At 40.5% G+C, this 16,806-nt stretch overlaps 1 protein-coding gene across 1 annotated transcript in view; it reads right to left on the bottom strand.

Annotated features, from left to right (window-relative positions):
• The window catches only part of LOC148535176 (ovochymase-2-like), a 163,496-nt gene that overhangs the window by 130,042 nt on the left and 16,648 nt on the right, over positions 1–16,806 (bottom strand). The window contains exons 2-4 of the mRNA XM_088464456.1: positions 7,504–7,622; positions 4,853–4,946; positions 887–1,027 (exon numbers count right to left, since the gene is read on the bottom strand). Coding sequence (XP_088320582.1) covers positions 887–1,027; positions 4,853–4,946; positions 7,504–7,622 — 354 coding nt within the window. The remainder of the gene's footprint in view (positions 1–886; positions 1,028–4,852; positions 4,947–7,503; positions 7,623–16,806) is intronic.

Raw genomic sequence — 16,806 nt, 5'->3', positions numbered from 1 at the left:
TGGATTCTTGCTGATTTAGGTCAGAACAAATTCTAAATACATCCTGAATAGACACCAATGGATGGGCTTGCATTATTACCACAAAACATCTAAGTGTGCAGTCAGTATTGAAAAATAAAGACTTTAATAAGGCTACTTGAAATTACAGTTGCCAACTATGGGCCTGATTTAGAGACAGACGGTAATGCATACGCAACTGCTTACTCTCACGGATCACAGTTGCTAAAATATGCTAATGCGGTAGGCGTCAGATTTTGTATTGAGACGCCCTCTTAGCTGCCCGTAAAGGCGTATACAAACGCAGCATTAGACGCAAATCCTCCAAACATTGACACCTCTAGTAAGTCTATGTTGTAATTAGGGATGTGCAGGCTCGGATAGGTTCGAATTTTCCCGCCAAGTTTGGATTTTTCCCGCCAAAAATTGGGTTTCAGAAAGAGACAAAACGTCATCTTTCATGGACAAACGTCATCTTTCATGGACTTTTGTCCAGGAATGATGATGTTTGTTCATGAAAGATGACGTATTGCCTCTTTTTGAGACACAATTTTTGGCGGGAAAAATCTGAACATGGCGGGAAAATTCGAACCTATCCGAGCCTGCACATCCCTAGTTGTATTTGAAATTTTTTCTCTGCATGCGCGATCGCAGACCCTGGCTAGTAGAAGGAAACGGCCCCGACACGCCCACGTTTTGGCCGGTACTCCCTGTAACCACCCACAAAACGGTCTCTTCCTGTCAATCAATTGTGACTGAATCCTCGCAGCGACCGCCATCACAATTAATTAACGCACGCACCGATAATCGCTCATCTGTGTAAACATCGGTTAAGCATTCAATTCTGAATCAGGCCCTATGTACAGTATTGTTGAAGAAAATGTCTCACCTCCCATCTTGCTTGGATCTACAGCTTCATATTTGGCCTCAAATCCTTTGACTGATGTTTCACTATTAGTGATAAATGTCACAAAAATTCTGTTCCCAACTGAAACTAGAGGCCTGGGTATTTTGTTTCCGCAGTATGTACCTGTGTACAAATGAGAAACAAACAAAAAATAAAACAAAAACATTAGTAAAATATAAACAATATAGGGGTTAATTTTTATCGTGTAAGATATGTATTTATTTATTGTGCATCTGCGCACACATGTCTGTGATGAAAAGTAATGGGGACTGGCCACTGACAAGTAAGAGTACAGTATCTTACTTGTCCGTGGCCAGTAAGGTGTGTTCTATCTTTCAGGTGCCGGAGGACTGATGCAGCAATACACAATGATGATGATGATGACTATCTAGCCACTTCTGATTGGCTAATGTGTTGGCCCCTCTAGTTGATAGTAATTTAATACATCACTGCTATATTATGCAACATTGTGGTCATTTATTCACATTAGTTAATTGATATTTACATTTGAACTACTGCAAGAAAGAATATTCCCATTTGATTTTCAAAAGGGAAATGACAAAAGTTTGTGTGTAATATGATTTTAATTATTATACTGAAAGTAAGATTTTTGCATTTATTAACTATAAAGGCAATATTCTATCTTGTGTACGTGGCACTACATTATATTATTATATTGTGTAAATATTTGGTAGCATTTATTACTAACACTGCAAAGGCACTATCTCTATCCAGACCTCAGGGCACCCCTAAGGGGCTGCTTCCTTGTCAGACACAAAGTGGCCAGAAGTGCAGAAGTCTGCAGCAGCCAAATTTACTTAATTATACTAATGCAAGAACCTGTCAGTCTAAACGAGTATCCGTGAAGCTTCTTGCATATGCATCACTTCAGCTCCAGAGCTGGATTACGATCTAATAGGGCCCTAGGTGAGACACTGACTGGGGGCCCCATATATCTATATATTCCTCCTATCCATCATGTCTTTCTGGGGACATTTATCCCCATTTGTTGGTGTAGGGGAGAGAGAGAGGCAGTTGAGCAGGAAAAAGGTCATTTAACAGGAAAGAGACAGAGGTTGGGATGTACTAAAGGAAAAATGCTGTAAAAACCCTGTTTTCGGGGGTTTTACCGCATTTCCATATGTACTAAGCCCTGGCCAACCTTTTTTCGGCACGGAGGGTAACGCCAGAAAAACCTGCCATTACCATATAGAAGCCTATGGGCTTCTTACCGCACCCCGCTCCCGACGGTTCGCCGCCCAGAAGTCGCCCAATGCGGGCCCCTACTCACCTGCACTCCATTGTCGCCGGCCTGCGCTCCTCCTGGGTCATCCGCCTCCTCCTAATCTTCCAGGTGCAGGGAGGAGGAGGAGGAGCCCGGGGCTTCCTGCACATGTGACCAACAGGAAGCTCCCGGGGCTTGGAGGGGACGAGGTCCCACAGAGACCCCGTCACCCGGCGTCGACTATTTCACAAAGGGCAGCTCTTTTCGCAAGAGCTGTCCTTTGCGATACTAATCGCATATGTTAGTACATATGCGATTAGTAAGGTTGCGGTGACTGGCGGAATGGTCACCACAGCCTTAGTACATCCTGACCAGAGAGAGAGGGAGATGACCTAGAGAAAAGTGAGAAAAAGAGGTGTTCCAGAAGACAGTAAGGGAGGCAGTCCAGGAGAGAGGGAGAGATAGGCAACTCACCAGGGAAGAAAAAGTGTGTGTGTGAGAGGGAAAGTGAGAGAGAGAAAGGGAGACAACAGGAGAGATGGCCAGGAGAGATTGAGAGAGGGAGTCCAGGAAAGAGTGGTGAGAAAATGAGGGAGAGGCAAAAAAACCCAAAACACACTAAGGTTAGGCCTGGCACAACATTATACATATACTGTCAAGGTGCATGTGCATGGTGCAGTGCATTTGCACAATATACAATTGCTTTCTTCGGCACCTGCGCTAATCTGCTGATAATTGCGGATGTGTCCATTTTTTGATTACGGCCGACTCATGAGGCCTTAACAATGTATGTTTTACAGGTCTTCTCGCAGAACTCCAAGTGAAATAATAATACCACCGGTGAATCTTTTAAAATGTGTTGGTAAGGTAAATAAAATAGTCTTGTGCTCCAGCATGGAGACATAGAACACACGCACTGTTAACAGCTGCCCTGAATACTGGATTTGGTAAACAGTGCTCTACGTACTGTACTGTACAATATTTATTCTGTTGTGGATCTGAATTATATACACTTGTTATGCCTAACATACTCCTGGCACAAATGTCCCCATACTCAAATATTGCGGAAATCCTCAAAAAACAGAAGCTCTCAGTATAACCGTAACTAGACTTTTTGGTGCCCTGTGCCAGAGAGAGCATTGCCCCCGCCATTTTTTAAATAGGGTCAGGGAAGAGATAGGGGTACTCCTGGGGCAGTGAGGAGATGCTGGGGATAAAAAAAGAGGAAGCTACAAGTGAGAATGATAATAAATGATAATATATAGGAAAATTGATCGGCCCAAACAGCGCCCCCTGCCCTGCGGTGCCCTGTGCCATGGCACAAGTTGCACTACCCTAGTTACGGGGTAGTTACACGGAGAGCTAACAATGTACATGTCCACTACTCTCGATACCATATACTTTTTGCTATTCGGCATTGGGGTGAATTGGGAAAATGTAGTGTGTAGCAAACCTAGTGCTGGAATATGTGTATGTGAATATTTATATTTTCTTTTTTTATATAATTCATCCTCTCTGATGCTAATCCTTAGTTACTGTATGGCTAAAATAGCAGAGTATAGATTTAAAGTAGATTCCCATTCTGCTATTTAAAGTTATTCTACTTAACAAGCCGACAGCAAATGCTAGATTTGGGTAAACTAAACCAATAATAGACTGTTTGTTGTACCTAAAAACAACATGTACCTGTGTCTGCAATAGTGCATCCAGATATTATCTATATATTCTCACCTGGAACATTGACTTAACGTCAGCTAGAAATTTGGACCCGACATATCATTCTTAAAAATTGCAATGATGTTTGTAACTGTGTCCTGCATTTTGAAATCAGAACAGTCATGGCAGTGGTAGAAACATGGAAACTTTAACATACCCTCTTCCAACATCTACAATGTATATCCAACCTTTGTTATTAACTCATTCAAGGTCTTTTAACTATTATGTGAGCCCAATAAGGTATTTATATAGAGCCTATATATTACGCAGCGCTTTACAGTGTTTTATTTCAGGCCCTGCCCTGTTTAATTATGAGATTATTAAACGTAATCTTATTTTATAATGCAAACGTACCCTTGAGTAACATGTTCCTGTAGACTTAAGGTGGGGGGGCTATATAAATAACAAATATCTGTTATCATATGGTACACCAGACAGTATATATTTTTTATTGATGCTATATGGCTACCTGGTTCTTAAATTCTGCTATATATCTGACCCTTAGGGTGGTTATGGCAAAGTGAAAACCTTCCTCTATATTTGATGAACTTGATATCTCCATAAAGTAATTTAATTTGACATAATCCATTTAAAAATATTGGGTACAAATAATCTGCCATTATCATTTGTTTAATAACAAAAGATCCTTTAGAACACTTCTTCAATTAGTACACCATGTATCATTTTTAGTTTACTTTTAATACTATTTTAGTAAGGTTTTTGACAAATGTTACTGTATAATACTGTAAACAGTTGTAATGTAACAATGTGTAACTATATAACAAAAACAAAAACTCAGCAACAAAGGAGCAATGAGATTAATATTCACATACTCCAAGTAGAATGCAAAATAATAAATAAACTGTTATTTAATCTGCCATTCACTAATAGGACCATGGATGGTGTCCTCACAAATTGGTAATGTAGTGTGTCATTTTTCATTTTGATAACATGGAACTGTGGTTTTTACTGTGGTCTTTACTGTGCATATTGACTTTTACACGCACCCATTATTCCGAGATTATCTTCAATACTGACTCGATCTTCACTGCATGATGTGCTGGTTTCCACATGAAAGTCAACAAACCACAAATGGACAACCTGAAAAGCAAGTTTGTTAAACTTGTTAAATTGAATCATAAGTTGTTTTGCTAATCATGTTTTTGAGTTACATTTCTAAGAAACATGTTTGCTTTTTAACTATATAACAACAATTTGCCTCACTCTATCTATAGGCATAATCAGACATTTTCACCAGTAACATCACTGCGATTACTTGAAAATAGAACAAAGTATCTTTGTATATCCTTGTATATAATTGTATACACAAAATTAATACATTACATTAATAAAGTTTAACACTACAAATGAGATCTGCTCTCTCGCCTCAACTCCTCTCTCCCCAATCCAAAGCAATCTCCCACGTCTGTATAATAATTACACAGCTATTGGAGGGTCATTGTCCACCATGCGAAGCATATAACGTGGTATTTGAAAAAGAGCTGTGAATTTGGGATTTAACAGCTGCAGAAAGTGTTGCTATATAGCTCTCCCATACTGAATTGTTCAATATTTGTTTTCCTCTCTAATGTAGTTCCCACCCACTCCATCCTAAAAATAAAAAAGCTTGGGCTTAAAAAGGCTAATTGAAGGGGGCTCAGGATGTATCCAGGTTTATAATATGGCTTTTCTTGCCACTGCGCTTACTGTCAGTAATAATTTCCGACACCCTCTAGTTACACATAAGTCCTGGGAGATGATTCCAAAAAGTGTCCAGTGGACCCAGAACTGATGTTTAATGGGACAAGTCCAAAGACAGTGAAGCAGATTTGCTTGAGGAGCACCACATTTAAAACACAGATACGACATGGAGAGACCCATCTGAAACCTTCTGTGTGGTGAGAGGTATGTTCTGTGGAGTATATTGAGGAACATCTCCGTGTACATTAAAGAGGAAAATGATCTACGTGACCTAAAGTGGGCTTTAAGTAGGTAATCTATTTGTAAACCTAGAATTTGGGATGGATTCAGTATCTCAACGCCGGCAGACTGACAGCAGTGGAAATCCCGACAGAGGATTTAGGTGAGTATTACTAACCCTACCCCCCTTACCCTAACCCTCCCTTAGGGGTGCCTAACCCTAACCTTCCCCCTAGTGCCTAACCCTAACCCCTCCTAAGTGTGTAAACCTAACCCCCCCCTTCCCCGCAGCCTAAACCTAAGTCTCCCGGGTGGCTGCCAAACCCTAACCTCCCTTTCCCCTAGCCTAACCCTAACTGTCCCGGGGGGCTGCCCAACCCTAACCTCCCCCCGGGGGTGCCTAACCCTAACCTAACCTTCCCCTAGCCTAACCCTAACCCTCCCGGGGGGGTGCTAACTCTAAGTCCCCCCCCGGGAGCTCCTAACCTAACCCTCCCCCCGTGCCCGCCGCCCGGCTTACCTTCGATTGGTATGTCGGGTGTCAGGCTCCCGGCATAGGTATAATGACAGGCATCGGGATTTTGACGCCTGTCATTAGTACCCTGCCGGGATTTGACAGTCGGGAAGCTGGCGGTCAGCATTTCGACTGTCAGCTTCTTGACTGCATCCCTTTGGGATGACCAAACCATAATGCTCATATATTTTACATTTGTATTACACGCAAGCCATTTAGTCCATCTCAGAGATAGAGAAGCTTCACCACCTAAGAAACTCATTGCCATTTGAGATTGAGTATAAACTATGTAAATAAATTATTAAATTGAGTATGTAAGTAAATTAGCACACTCTTTACATACTCTTGATATTTACTCATGTCCAACAGTTGCACAGCATAGGCAGGACTGTAATTCTACCATAAACATGCTGAATTGTCATCTAAAACTTGAAAAAGCAAAAGAAATAGGATTTATATTTAGGAATGCAATAAATATACAGCAACTCTACCAATGTTTCATTGCCTTTGTTGCTATGGAGACCATTTTGTCACCTACAAATTGTATGTGCTTAGTTACAGGTGGCACAGGAGATGATGATAATAAGTAATGCTGGGCCCTTTCTAATGCACAAGGTAGGGGGGACTCAACTTACCATGTAATCATTTACCATAGGGAATCATTTCAGATAAAGTTTAGGGGCAGTGTTACCCCACTGCTACTAACTGGGCAGTATCCCACCATTTCTTGTCTGCTGCATGGGGAGAAACTCTATTATAGATAGGAGGGCCTATGTACTAAACATTGGAGAGAGATAAAGTGGATGGAGATAAAGTACCAACAATCAGCTTCTAAATGTTACTTTACAGTCTGGTGGCTCTATGTACTAGGCGTTGGAGAGAGATAAAGTGGATGGAGATGAAGTACCAACCAATCAGCTCTTGTCACTTCGCAGGCTGTGCTTGAAAAATTACAGTTAGGAGCTGATTGGTTGGTACTTTATCTCCATCCACTTTATCTCTATCCAAGCCTTAGTACATAGACACCTCATCACATGTTGCTGGTACAGTTTCATCCACTATTCTACAAGACCTATCTAGTATGGAGGAAGCTGATATGTTTGGTCAGGTCAGACTGGTTGTGTTAATAGGGTCATGTGTATCATGACCACACAAACAAAACTATTTTATTCACATTCAATTAGAAACATTACTATATATATATATATATTTGGAATCACTTACTTTATTGTCAGGAACTATTATCTCCCATGCACAAGTTTTACTGTTTTCGTAGTTTGCAGGATAATTTAAGCTGGTAAAACCTCCTGAGGGTCCAGAGAGGTGATGTACAGAACTGCAGCCTGCACAGAAATATCAGAACATATCAGTATTGTTTGTTTACTGTATAGTATAGTTTGTACTAATACAAGCATTGTTTATCATAGTCACTACTTATATCATTAGATCACAGCCTGAATCCATGTACGAACAATAATAAACAACTAGAATATGTTCCGCTTTTCTGCTGCACATGTCATATTACACTTTGCCTTTGAAAATGAATGTGGCTGTTTTTGTTTTCTTATTTTTTCTATTTCTCATAATAACCAAATGATATGTGTCTGCAATTTCTGCATGACCTTTAGTGAAGACACTGTGTCACTGTGATATTTCCTGCCACCTCATCGCCAGCTGCTGGCAGACTAACTGTATTTATACCAACATTTGAAAACAGAAAAAAAGAAAATTTCTGGGGGAAAGAATTCATGATCCTGTAGATCTTTTTTTTATTTAGATACATATTCCATTTCTCAGAATCTAGTATTATTCCCTGAGCTCTATAAATTTATATTTTTAAGAAGAACATTTAAAGTACAAACGATGACACCATGCTCAGTTAGCATGTGATTTCACGGTAGTGAGTTTAGTGCACCAAGGTCCACTGGGACTACATCAGTAAATTAGGTTTTAAGTCATACTGCTCAAATTTCAGGTGGGCTCTCCTGGTGTACGATAGAGAATAGACCAGCCTCATAGATCTTGCTGAAGAGAAGTGGGCAGGGAGGGCTTTTAATGACACTATTTGACTCTGTGGCATAATGTTGTGGTTTACAGTTCCCCTTCCCCAATAAAGGAGCTCAATAAAAACATCAATATTATTTAAGGTCACCTGCTTAGCAGGAAAGTCTCCCAGGAAATTGTTTTGAAATATTGGCAACTATACTATCCCTATACCTGCTAAGTCATTGAAGATATGCATGGGAAAACATGCCTTCTTCAGTGGCTGAGAGGTCCAAATGTAGACAAGATGACATTTGTAATCTTCACTATGGGCCTGATTCAGATGCAGACACAATGCCAATATTTACGCAGATTGAGCAATTGTTACCCACATGTAGCAGCCATTGCACATATAAGATACACTGTGTATGCGCAGTGATTGCATTGTGTTTATGCTCTCACAGAGGACTCATTCACTAAGTGAGTGACAGGTAGTCAGTGTTTGGGAGAGATAACGGGGAGTGGGTAGTGAAGAACAGGTGTGTCGGACTGTTTAAACACTGTTTTCTGGGCGTCCATAAATTAGCCACTGCATTCTTACTCACAGCAGGAGAGCCCTCTGCATGTCTCGAGACCCACTATGTCTTAGACTTACTCAGAAGGCTGATGGCCGCCTGATCTGCATTCAGTGTTTCCGATGTTTACAGTTTTATGTGTGAGCGGCCAGGGCTGCAAGTAGAGGGGGCTAAGGGGGCACGTGACCCGGGTGCCGGACTTCAGGGTGTGCCGGGGAGAGGCTGCCAGGAGGCTAGGTTGCTGCTCTTGTGGGTTTGGAGCCACATCCTGGCCTTGAGAGGCACAGCGACACTGTCAGTCTAATGTGGTGCCGGTTGCAAATGAATCAGTGCACGCGGACCGGCAGCCAATCAGCAGAGGCTGCCGGTCCATGAGCTTCAATTGGTTCACAAGTGGCACCACATTACAACGACGGCAGTACTGACAGTTCCCCAGCCTGTGGCAGGCCCGTCCTGCGCCACCCCGAGCTCACCAACCGCACGGCCCTGGCAGGTAAGAGAAGGGAGATGTGGCCTTACTGTGGCTTAATGTAAAAGTGGCCTTTACTGTTGTGTAATGTGTAAGGAGCCTTACTGTGGCATAATCTGTAAGGAGACTTACTATGGTATAATGTAAAAGGGGCCTTATTGTGTCATAATGTGTAAGGGGCATTACTGTGGCATAATGTATATGGGACATTTCTGTGGCACAAATGGTATAAGTGCCATTACTGTGGCATAATGTATAAGGGGCATTACTGTGGCATAATGAATAAGGGGTATTACTATGGCTTAATGTATAAGGGGCATTACTGTGGCATGTGTTGTAAGGGGCATAACTGTGGCAGATGTGTTTTAAGGGGCATTACTGTGTTGCATAATGTGTTGTAAGAGACATTACTGTGGCATAATGTGTTATAAGGGTCATTAATGTATGGCATAATGTGTTATAATGGGCATTACTGTGTCACAAAACCACACACCCTTTTTGTCCGCTATGTTGCATTTTTTGGGGGAAGGCACCAAATTATGGCCTTGTCCCAGGTGTCAAAAATCCTAGTTTCAGCCCTGGGGCGTGAGATGCTTTCAGTGGGCATCTCTAAGCACTGGACAGCGATTGGTTCATTAGCATATTTTCACAATTGCGAATCCGTAAAAGATCGCAGCTGCGATCAAATTTGTGTCAGCATCTGAATCAGACCGTATGATTGAACATTGATGAATTGAAAATATTGATTTTTATTGTACAATAAAGGTATTTTTTTTCCAGATTGATGCAGCATGATGATGGTGTTGTGCCAGTTTCTTCTATCCCATTCTGTGGTCATTGGAGACTGTCCCAGCAAGTTGAGATTCACTGAATCTGTCTTGCTGTTCATTCAAGAAATAAACTTCAGAATCGAATACTGTAGGAATGTGTGTTGCAGCTCTGGTATGTTTCTTCAAAGCATACGAGCAGAATATACTTTCCATGTGATGAGAGACTGTCATTGATACACAAGTGCTAATCCTACATTGATACATCATATCTATAAGGTAACTTTGATTGTCTATCCCTAATCCTCACTTTGCTTGCATTTTCCCATTATTTGCTCTGCACACTTGCATGGATATTCATATTACTATGTATGTACAAAAGTCCATTCAGGTGTGCAATTGATTGGCAAACACAAATTTACAACCATTTGCATGAGAGTCACTGCCTGAAGGCCATGGTCCAGGTAAGTATAGAGATATGCATTAGTCAGTGCCATAACTAGACTTTTTTGTGCCCTGTGCCAGAGAGTGCATGGGCGCCCCCCCCCCCCCCCCCATTTTATAAAAAGGAATTAAGATAGTGCACCTGAAAAAGGGCCTTGGCTTCATGGGGAAGGTCCAGGGAAGAGATAGGGGAGGCCAGGAGATGCTGGGGATATAAAAAGAGGAAGCTACAAGTGAGAATGATAATATACAGAAAAATTGACAGACCCAAACAGTGCCTCCTGCCCTGCTATGCCCTGTGCCATGGCACTGGTCACACTACCCTAGTTATGGCCCTGGCAGGAGTAGTTTAGTGACCTCAGCCCCCGTTACACTTACTGTATGCTTTTTGTCAAATTGTAGCACTGCTTACATACCAACATTTGGAAATGAAAAAATAAAAATAAATGCATTATACAATCTCACAGCGCTGTAAATGAAATGACTGAAGAAAAGGAGTTATATGTAGCTGATAATGTATTTCTGTTTTATTTTTTCTGATACTGTGATTGTAATGAAACAGTTTCTCAATTATTTGCTGATTCAAATATTTTGTGATAAACAAGGATTCAGAGCATGTTTTTACATAGGAATAAAACCACATTATGATGTTTATCTTTAATCATAAAAATAAGCTATTGTACAAGGAGAACATAGGTCCAAAGTAAGTAAAAAGTAAGTCTATTTAAGATAAGAAATTCAATGAAATATTTGAAGGTAGAAATGTGATGTTATAAAGTCCTGTTTCCTGATAACTTTATCTATTAACCTTTGAAATAATGAACATAGGACACAACACGTCAGCAACTGTTGCTGTAATAGTGAGGCATCAGGTTGTGTCTTCTTCATAGGACTATACTATAAACTCTGGGTAAATAGCAGCAACATTATAACTATTACTTTTATTGATTGTATCAAGCTATTACTGCAGAAATTCCCAAGATGTAGATTTTTGAGAGAAGGGTCCCAATGTAAATATGGCACGCTTTTCCTAACGCTGTTATCCTATACTAACTACATAGAAAAATTGGTAATCTTTCAAAGCAGCACTTTGGGCAGCACAGACGGTGTAATGGTAGCATTACTGCCTCACAGCACTGAGGTCGTTGGTTCGATACCCACTACGGCCCTAACTGTGTGGAGTTTGTATATTCTCCCTGTGCTTGCGTGGGTTTCCCCCGGGTACTCCGGTTTCCTCCCACACTCCAAAAATATACTGGTAGGTTAATTGGCTCCTAACAAAATTACCCCTAGTGTGTGTATGTGTGTATGTGCGCATGTGGTAGGGAATATAGATTGTAAGCTCCACTGGGGCAGGGACGGATGTGAATGGCCGAATATTCTCTGTAAAGCGCTGCGGAATATGTGTGCGCTATATAAATAACTGGTAATAAATAAAAAATAAATAAATAAATAAAAGCATGGAAAGCTGGGCAACACACCTGCTAGTGGTGCTCAAATGCAGACACACAGTTACTTATTGTTCTTTTGTTACCTCTTAAAGCAGAAGAAAAAATAGATGAATGCTGTTCCTGTTTCCTCCAGCATTTTCCAGTCGTTGGGCCTGATTCAGAGTTGTACGCAATGCCGATGCTTTCACAAAAGGTGCGTTTTTTTGCCACTGCGCTTGCTTTGATTGGCTCTGCACATGTGTTGAGGTACATTGCTGTAGTCACATGCTGTGATTCTTCATTCACTTTGTGACTGACAGGCAGAGAGTGCTGTGGGGAGGCAAAAGGAAGTGTCGGCTAAAAACGCAGGTGTGTCTCGACCTTTTCGGGACATGTCACATCCTGCATCTGCCATCCCATATTTTCATTAGCACATCCTCAGCTGAATGAAATCGCAGGTGTACCAGCATTAGCGTGCAATTCTAAATCAGACCCTTTGTCTTCTATTTCCTATTGTTCTCAGTTGGCAGAACAACTGATAACAATTGTTAACTCAAAGGGGAATATGCAATTGGGCGCGAGGTATTCCTAGCAAAATATTTTGCCGGCATCGCAACCAATTTTCTAGTACTGCTGGTATGCGCGCTCCCAATACCCATAGTATTCATTAGAAAAAAAATGGTTGCAAATTTTTTCAGACAAAATCCAGAGTGAAATTTATTTAAAAAAAAATGGGTAACAGCCTGTACCCCCAAAAATAAAAGAAAACAATGGATAACAGTATTAATGGTTATTACTACCCCAAAGAAAAATAAAATATTCTTTAAAATTGCAGCAAATGGATCATATTTTTCGTAAAAAAATTATACAAAGCAAACTTTTTTCATTTTTATTACAAACGAATAAAATGAAAAATGGTGATTTTGGGGTAATTTTAGGCCAATTAAAAAAAAAAAAAATAATAAAAAAAAAAATATATATATATATATATATATAAAGCAATTCTATTTATTTTAAATAATTGCTTTAATTAAATTTAGAGTGCTAAATTAACAAAAACATTTATTGGACCAGTTATGGTAATTGAAAACTTCCATTTGCCTAATTAATCTTAGGGGGAAGGGGGGGGGGGGTTGTCCAAGGAGTCCTGAAGGGGTCCCCAACATTTTCATTTTATAATAGGGATATTTTCTTTTTTTTAGACCTGCACTAGGGCTGCAAGAAAATAGCTGAGGTAATTCCTATATAAATTATCTCAACTGATTTATTACCTGCCAATTGAATATGGAAACTTTGCGACCGCTAGGTTTTGAAAATGCTTGCAATTGGATATGCCCCATTTGGTTGAATTGCACCATATGTATTCCTCTGTTAGCCAAACTACAGCCCCAGTCATATTAAGTGAACCTACTTAAGTAGATGTCTTGAGATCACAAGGTAAAGATCTGAATCACTAAAATTGGGAACACTTCTGCTACATGTAATAATAGAAAATAATAATAATTGAGTCTCCTTTTAAATGCAATAGTTTATTTTTTACTGCTGCAATAGAATTTTCTGAAAGTGACTACTATCTGTGAACACATATACATTATTATAAGAATAAAGTAGATATTTATTTTATTTTTGCATATTTTGTTTCTATAAGACAATGACCTAACCTTTTCTGCCAGAATTAGAGTGATGAGTAAGATTTGACCTCCATTTCTCAGTGTCTGCCTCACATACTTCCATGTATTTCCATCAGTCATTCCTAATGAGCACATTTGGAAGTCCCCATTGGTACTGCTCTATACTTAATTATTCTGACCTACCTTACATTTTATTTAGGTCAGTGGTAACCGAGAGATCATTGTAAAGCATATCTGTCATATGACTGTAATAGTACTATTTTAGATCATGTACTGTCACCTGCTTCAATCTCCCATAATGTACAGTGATGAATAGGTGTCTATGGTTTAAAGGAAAGAATTTTGGACAAGGCAGAGAAAGAAAAGAATTGTAAAGTGTAAAAGACGCAGAAATGACCTAATTTGTTAGGAAAGTTTATTGAAAAGCATTCTTTCGAAAAAAAATGTTTTGTATGAAATGTAAGCTTTAGGAATTATACTTTTATTCTTTTATTTGATGTAGTTCAAACAAAGACAAAACAAAAATCAGCTCCATCACAAAACCAGAAAACCCCCTGTAAATCCTGAATCCATGAACACAGAAGTGCCAATTACAGAAATTGTACTGTACTGTTATTTTACACATTTTTATGTTTTTTTACACAGTTTATTTTGAATCTATGTTTCCAGTTTTGCATGTTGTTGTACTGATTTTTATAGCTAACTGATATAATAGCCACTTTTAATACAAGAAACAAGTGGTTCCCAATCTTTCTCGAATTACAGGAAGCACATATGAGGAGACTGAAGAGTAGGTACACATATAGAGAATCAGGTGCACATGCAGAGACAGGTGCACATACAGGTTGGCACACAGAGAGAATAATACAAAGATGGCGACAGATATACAGAGGGGGATTAGATACACAGACAGAGGAGATGACAAGCAATGGAGGGTGGAGTCAGGGTTGGCAGTGGAAGAGAGTTAACCCTATTTATTTTGGGGTCTGCCTTTACGGCACAGAAAGCTGTACAGAGGAAGAGAAGTACAATGGAGGAGAAGTGCAGTAGGGGGCGGAAATGCACTCTCTAATGCATACACTCTCTAAGCTGGGTTCACATTAGACGATTTTTTAAATGATTTGGCCAGTTCTGATAGATCAGAATGACAAATTGTTCAAAATCATCTAATGTGTATGCTCTATGTCTTCTGGTGTGCGCTCCCATTTGGTCATCAGCCGCATTGTCAGGTCGCCCCTACATGCAGGCCAACCTGACGGTTGGTTGATGGCCCCATGCAGTGGGATGCTGCAGGGGCCAACATATCGGGTGGTCAGGCACTGGATTGTCTAGTGCAGTGGTGTCAAACTCGGGCCCTCCAGCTGCAGTGGAACTACACATGCCAACATGCATTGCCACAGTTTTGCTATTAGGGCATGCTAAAACTGGCAGGGCATGCTGGGATATGTAGTCCCACAAAAGCTGAAGGGCCCGAGTTTGACACCACTGGTCTAGTGTATACCGGCCGCCAGATGGCCCATCGGCATAGGGGTCGCTGGTCGCATCTCTGGGTACACATGTCATCTAATGTGTTCCCAGCTTAACACAACAGTCAGCACACAGTTCAGCCTACAAAGGTACTAGCCCATTTCATTTGGGACTGGACCACAATCCTGTGCATCCATGCAAGTGCCTTGGGGTGTTAGTTTGGGAAACACTGCATTAAACAATAAACTAATCTATATTATACAATTTCTAAAGCTATAATTTGCAAAGTATATTTGTACCTGGTTTTACACACAATATTTATTTAGAAATCATATTTTGATATCAGATTGAAAATGCTATCTGAAATAGTAAAAACATTATGGGGTTAATTCAATTAGATGCGAATCACATTCCGGAACACAATTCCACATCACACCTACATCATGGATTGTCATTTGCTCCCATAGAGGCATGCACAAAAATCCTTCTTACCGCAATAGTGAGGGCATTGTATATAGCAAATATACCACATCACCTGCATCTCACATTTCAGTTGATTCAAGTCTAATATTTAATACAGAAAGTAATATAAAGTAATGGATTGTCAGTGGCGAAATTGTTGAAAAAAATAATGGATGTTTCAAAGCAGGGGCGTTTCTAGAGAGGAGGGAGCCCGTGTGCAGTCTCCGACACGGGCATCCTCTCCGCCCGGCAGCCGGCAGCGCACTGAGCTGTGTACGGCCAGCGCCGGAGTTATAGACTCTGGGCACTAGAGTGTGCCCAGAGGCCATTTCCCTGTACAGCGCATGCGCAAACGATGGGTAAATGGTCACCGTGGCCATTTTCCAGTCGTTTTAAAGCGCCGGACGCCCGCACAGATGTGGGACTCCTGAGAGGTAAGTATTATTATGGGTGTTGGGTGTGCGGTGCGGGGCCCCCCTGGAGCCAGGGGCCCGCGTGTTCCCCACACACCCTGCACCCATTATAGATACGCCCCTGTTTCAAAGGATTTAAGGAATATAGAAAATATGTAAAATCAATTTAAATAGCATTTCAAATATGCAGAGGCTATGACACCATAGTAGCAATGTAAAAATGTTTAAAGGTGGAACTACTGTAATGCCTCTCTTGCTAGAGATTTCTGCTACAAAAATTGTCTACTTAATTTAATAATAAATCTAAGGGTAAAAGAACATAGGTGTGTATAATTCGTGGGGGTCAGGGGCAAACGCAGGATTTTTACATGGGGGTCCGCTTCCCACACACACATATACTGTGTATATATATATATATATATATGTATATATATATATATATATATAGATGTAATCGGGAAGGTACTTAACTAAAAGTACAAAGCCACACAGGTCACTCCAGGATTTAGCAAAAAAACGATATATTTGTAAAGATGTCCTGATCGACGTTTCGGGACCATGCTGAGTCCCTTTCTCAAGATCAGTAACATAACAAACAAGTACAATCACCCGCTTACCTTATATCCCCTGTGCACAAAACCACGCTGCCGTCGGAGCTGAAAGCGGCGTCCACGTCCATCCGGTAGCGCACTCTGATGGCGTCATCGCCTTATTGGTACTCGTTGCCATGGTAACTCCAATGGCAATCAAACCTGTCTCTCGCTTCGACTTGCAGCTGGAATATAAAACATACAAATAGTGAATGCCATTGCATATAAGAAAGCATATTAACCAACAAGATTAAATACTTTTACATTATATATCTATAATATCAATTTAACACAAC

The sequence above is a fragment of the Taudactylus pleione genome, unplaced genomic scaffold (genome assembly GCF_031769625.1).
Source record: "Taudactylus pleione unplaced genomic scaffold, aTauple2 ptg000055l, whole genome shotgun sequence".
In the NCBI taxonomy this organism is placed as follows: domain Eukaryota; kingdom Metazoa; phylum Chordata; class Amphibia; order Anura; family Myobatrachidae; genus Taudactylus; species Taudactylus pleione.
The sequence above is the reverse complement of the archived record's forward strand: the minus strand, read 5'-3'. Positions and strand labels throughout refer to the sequence as shown.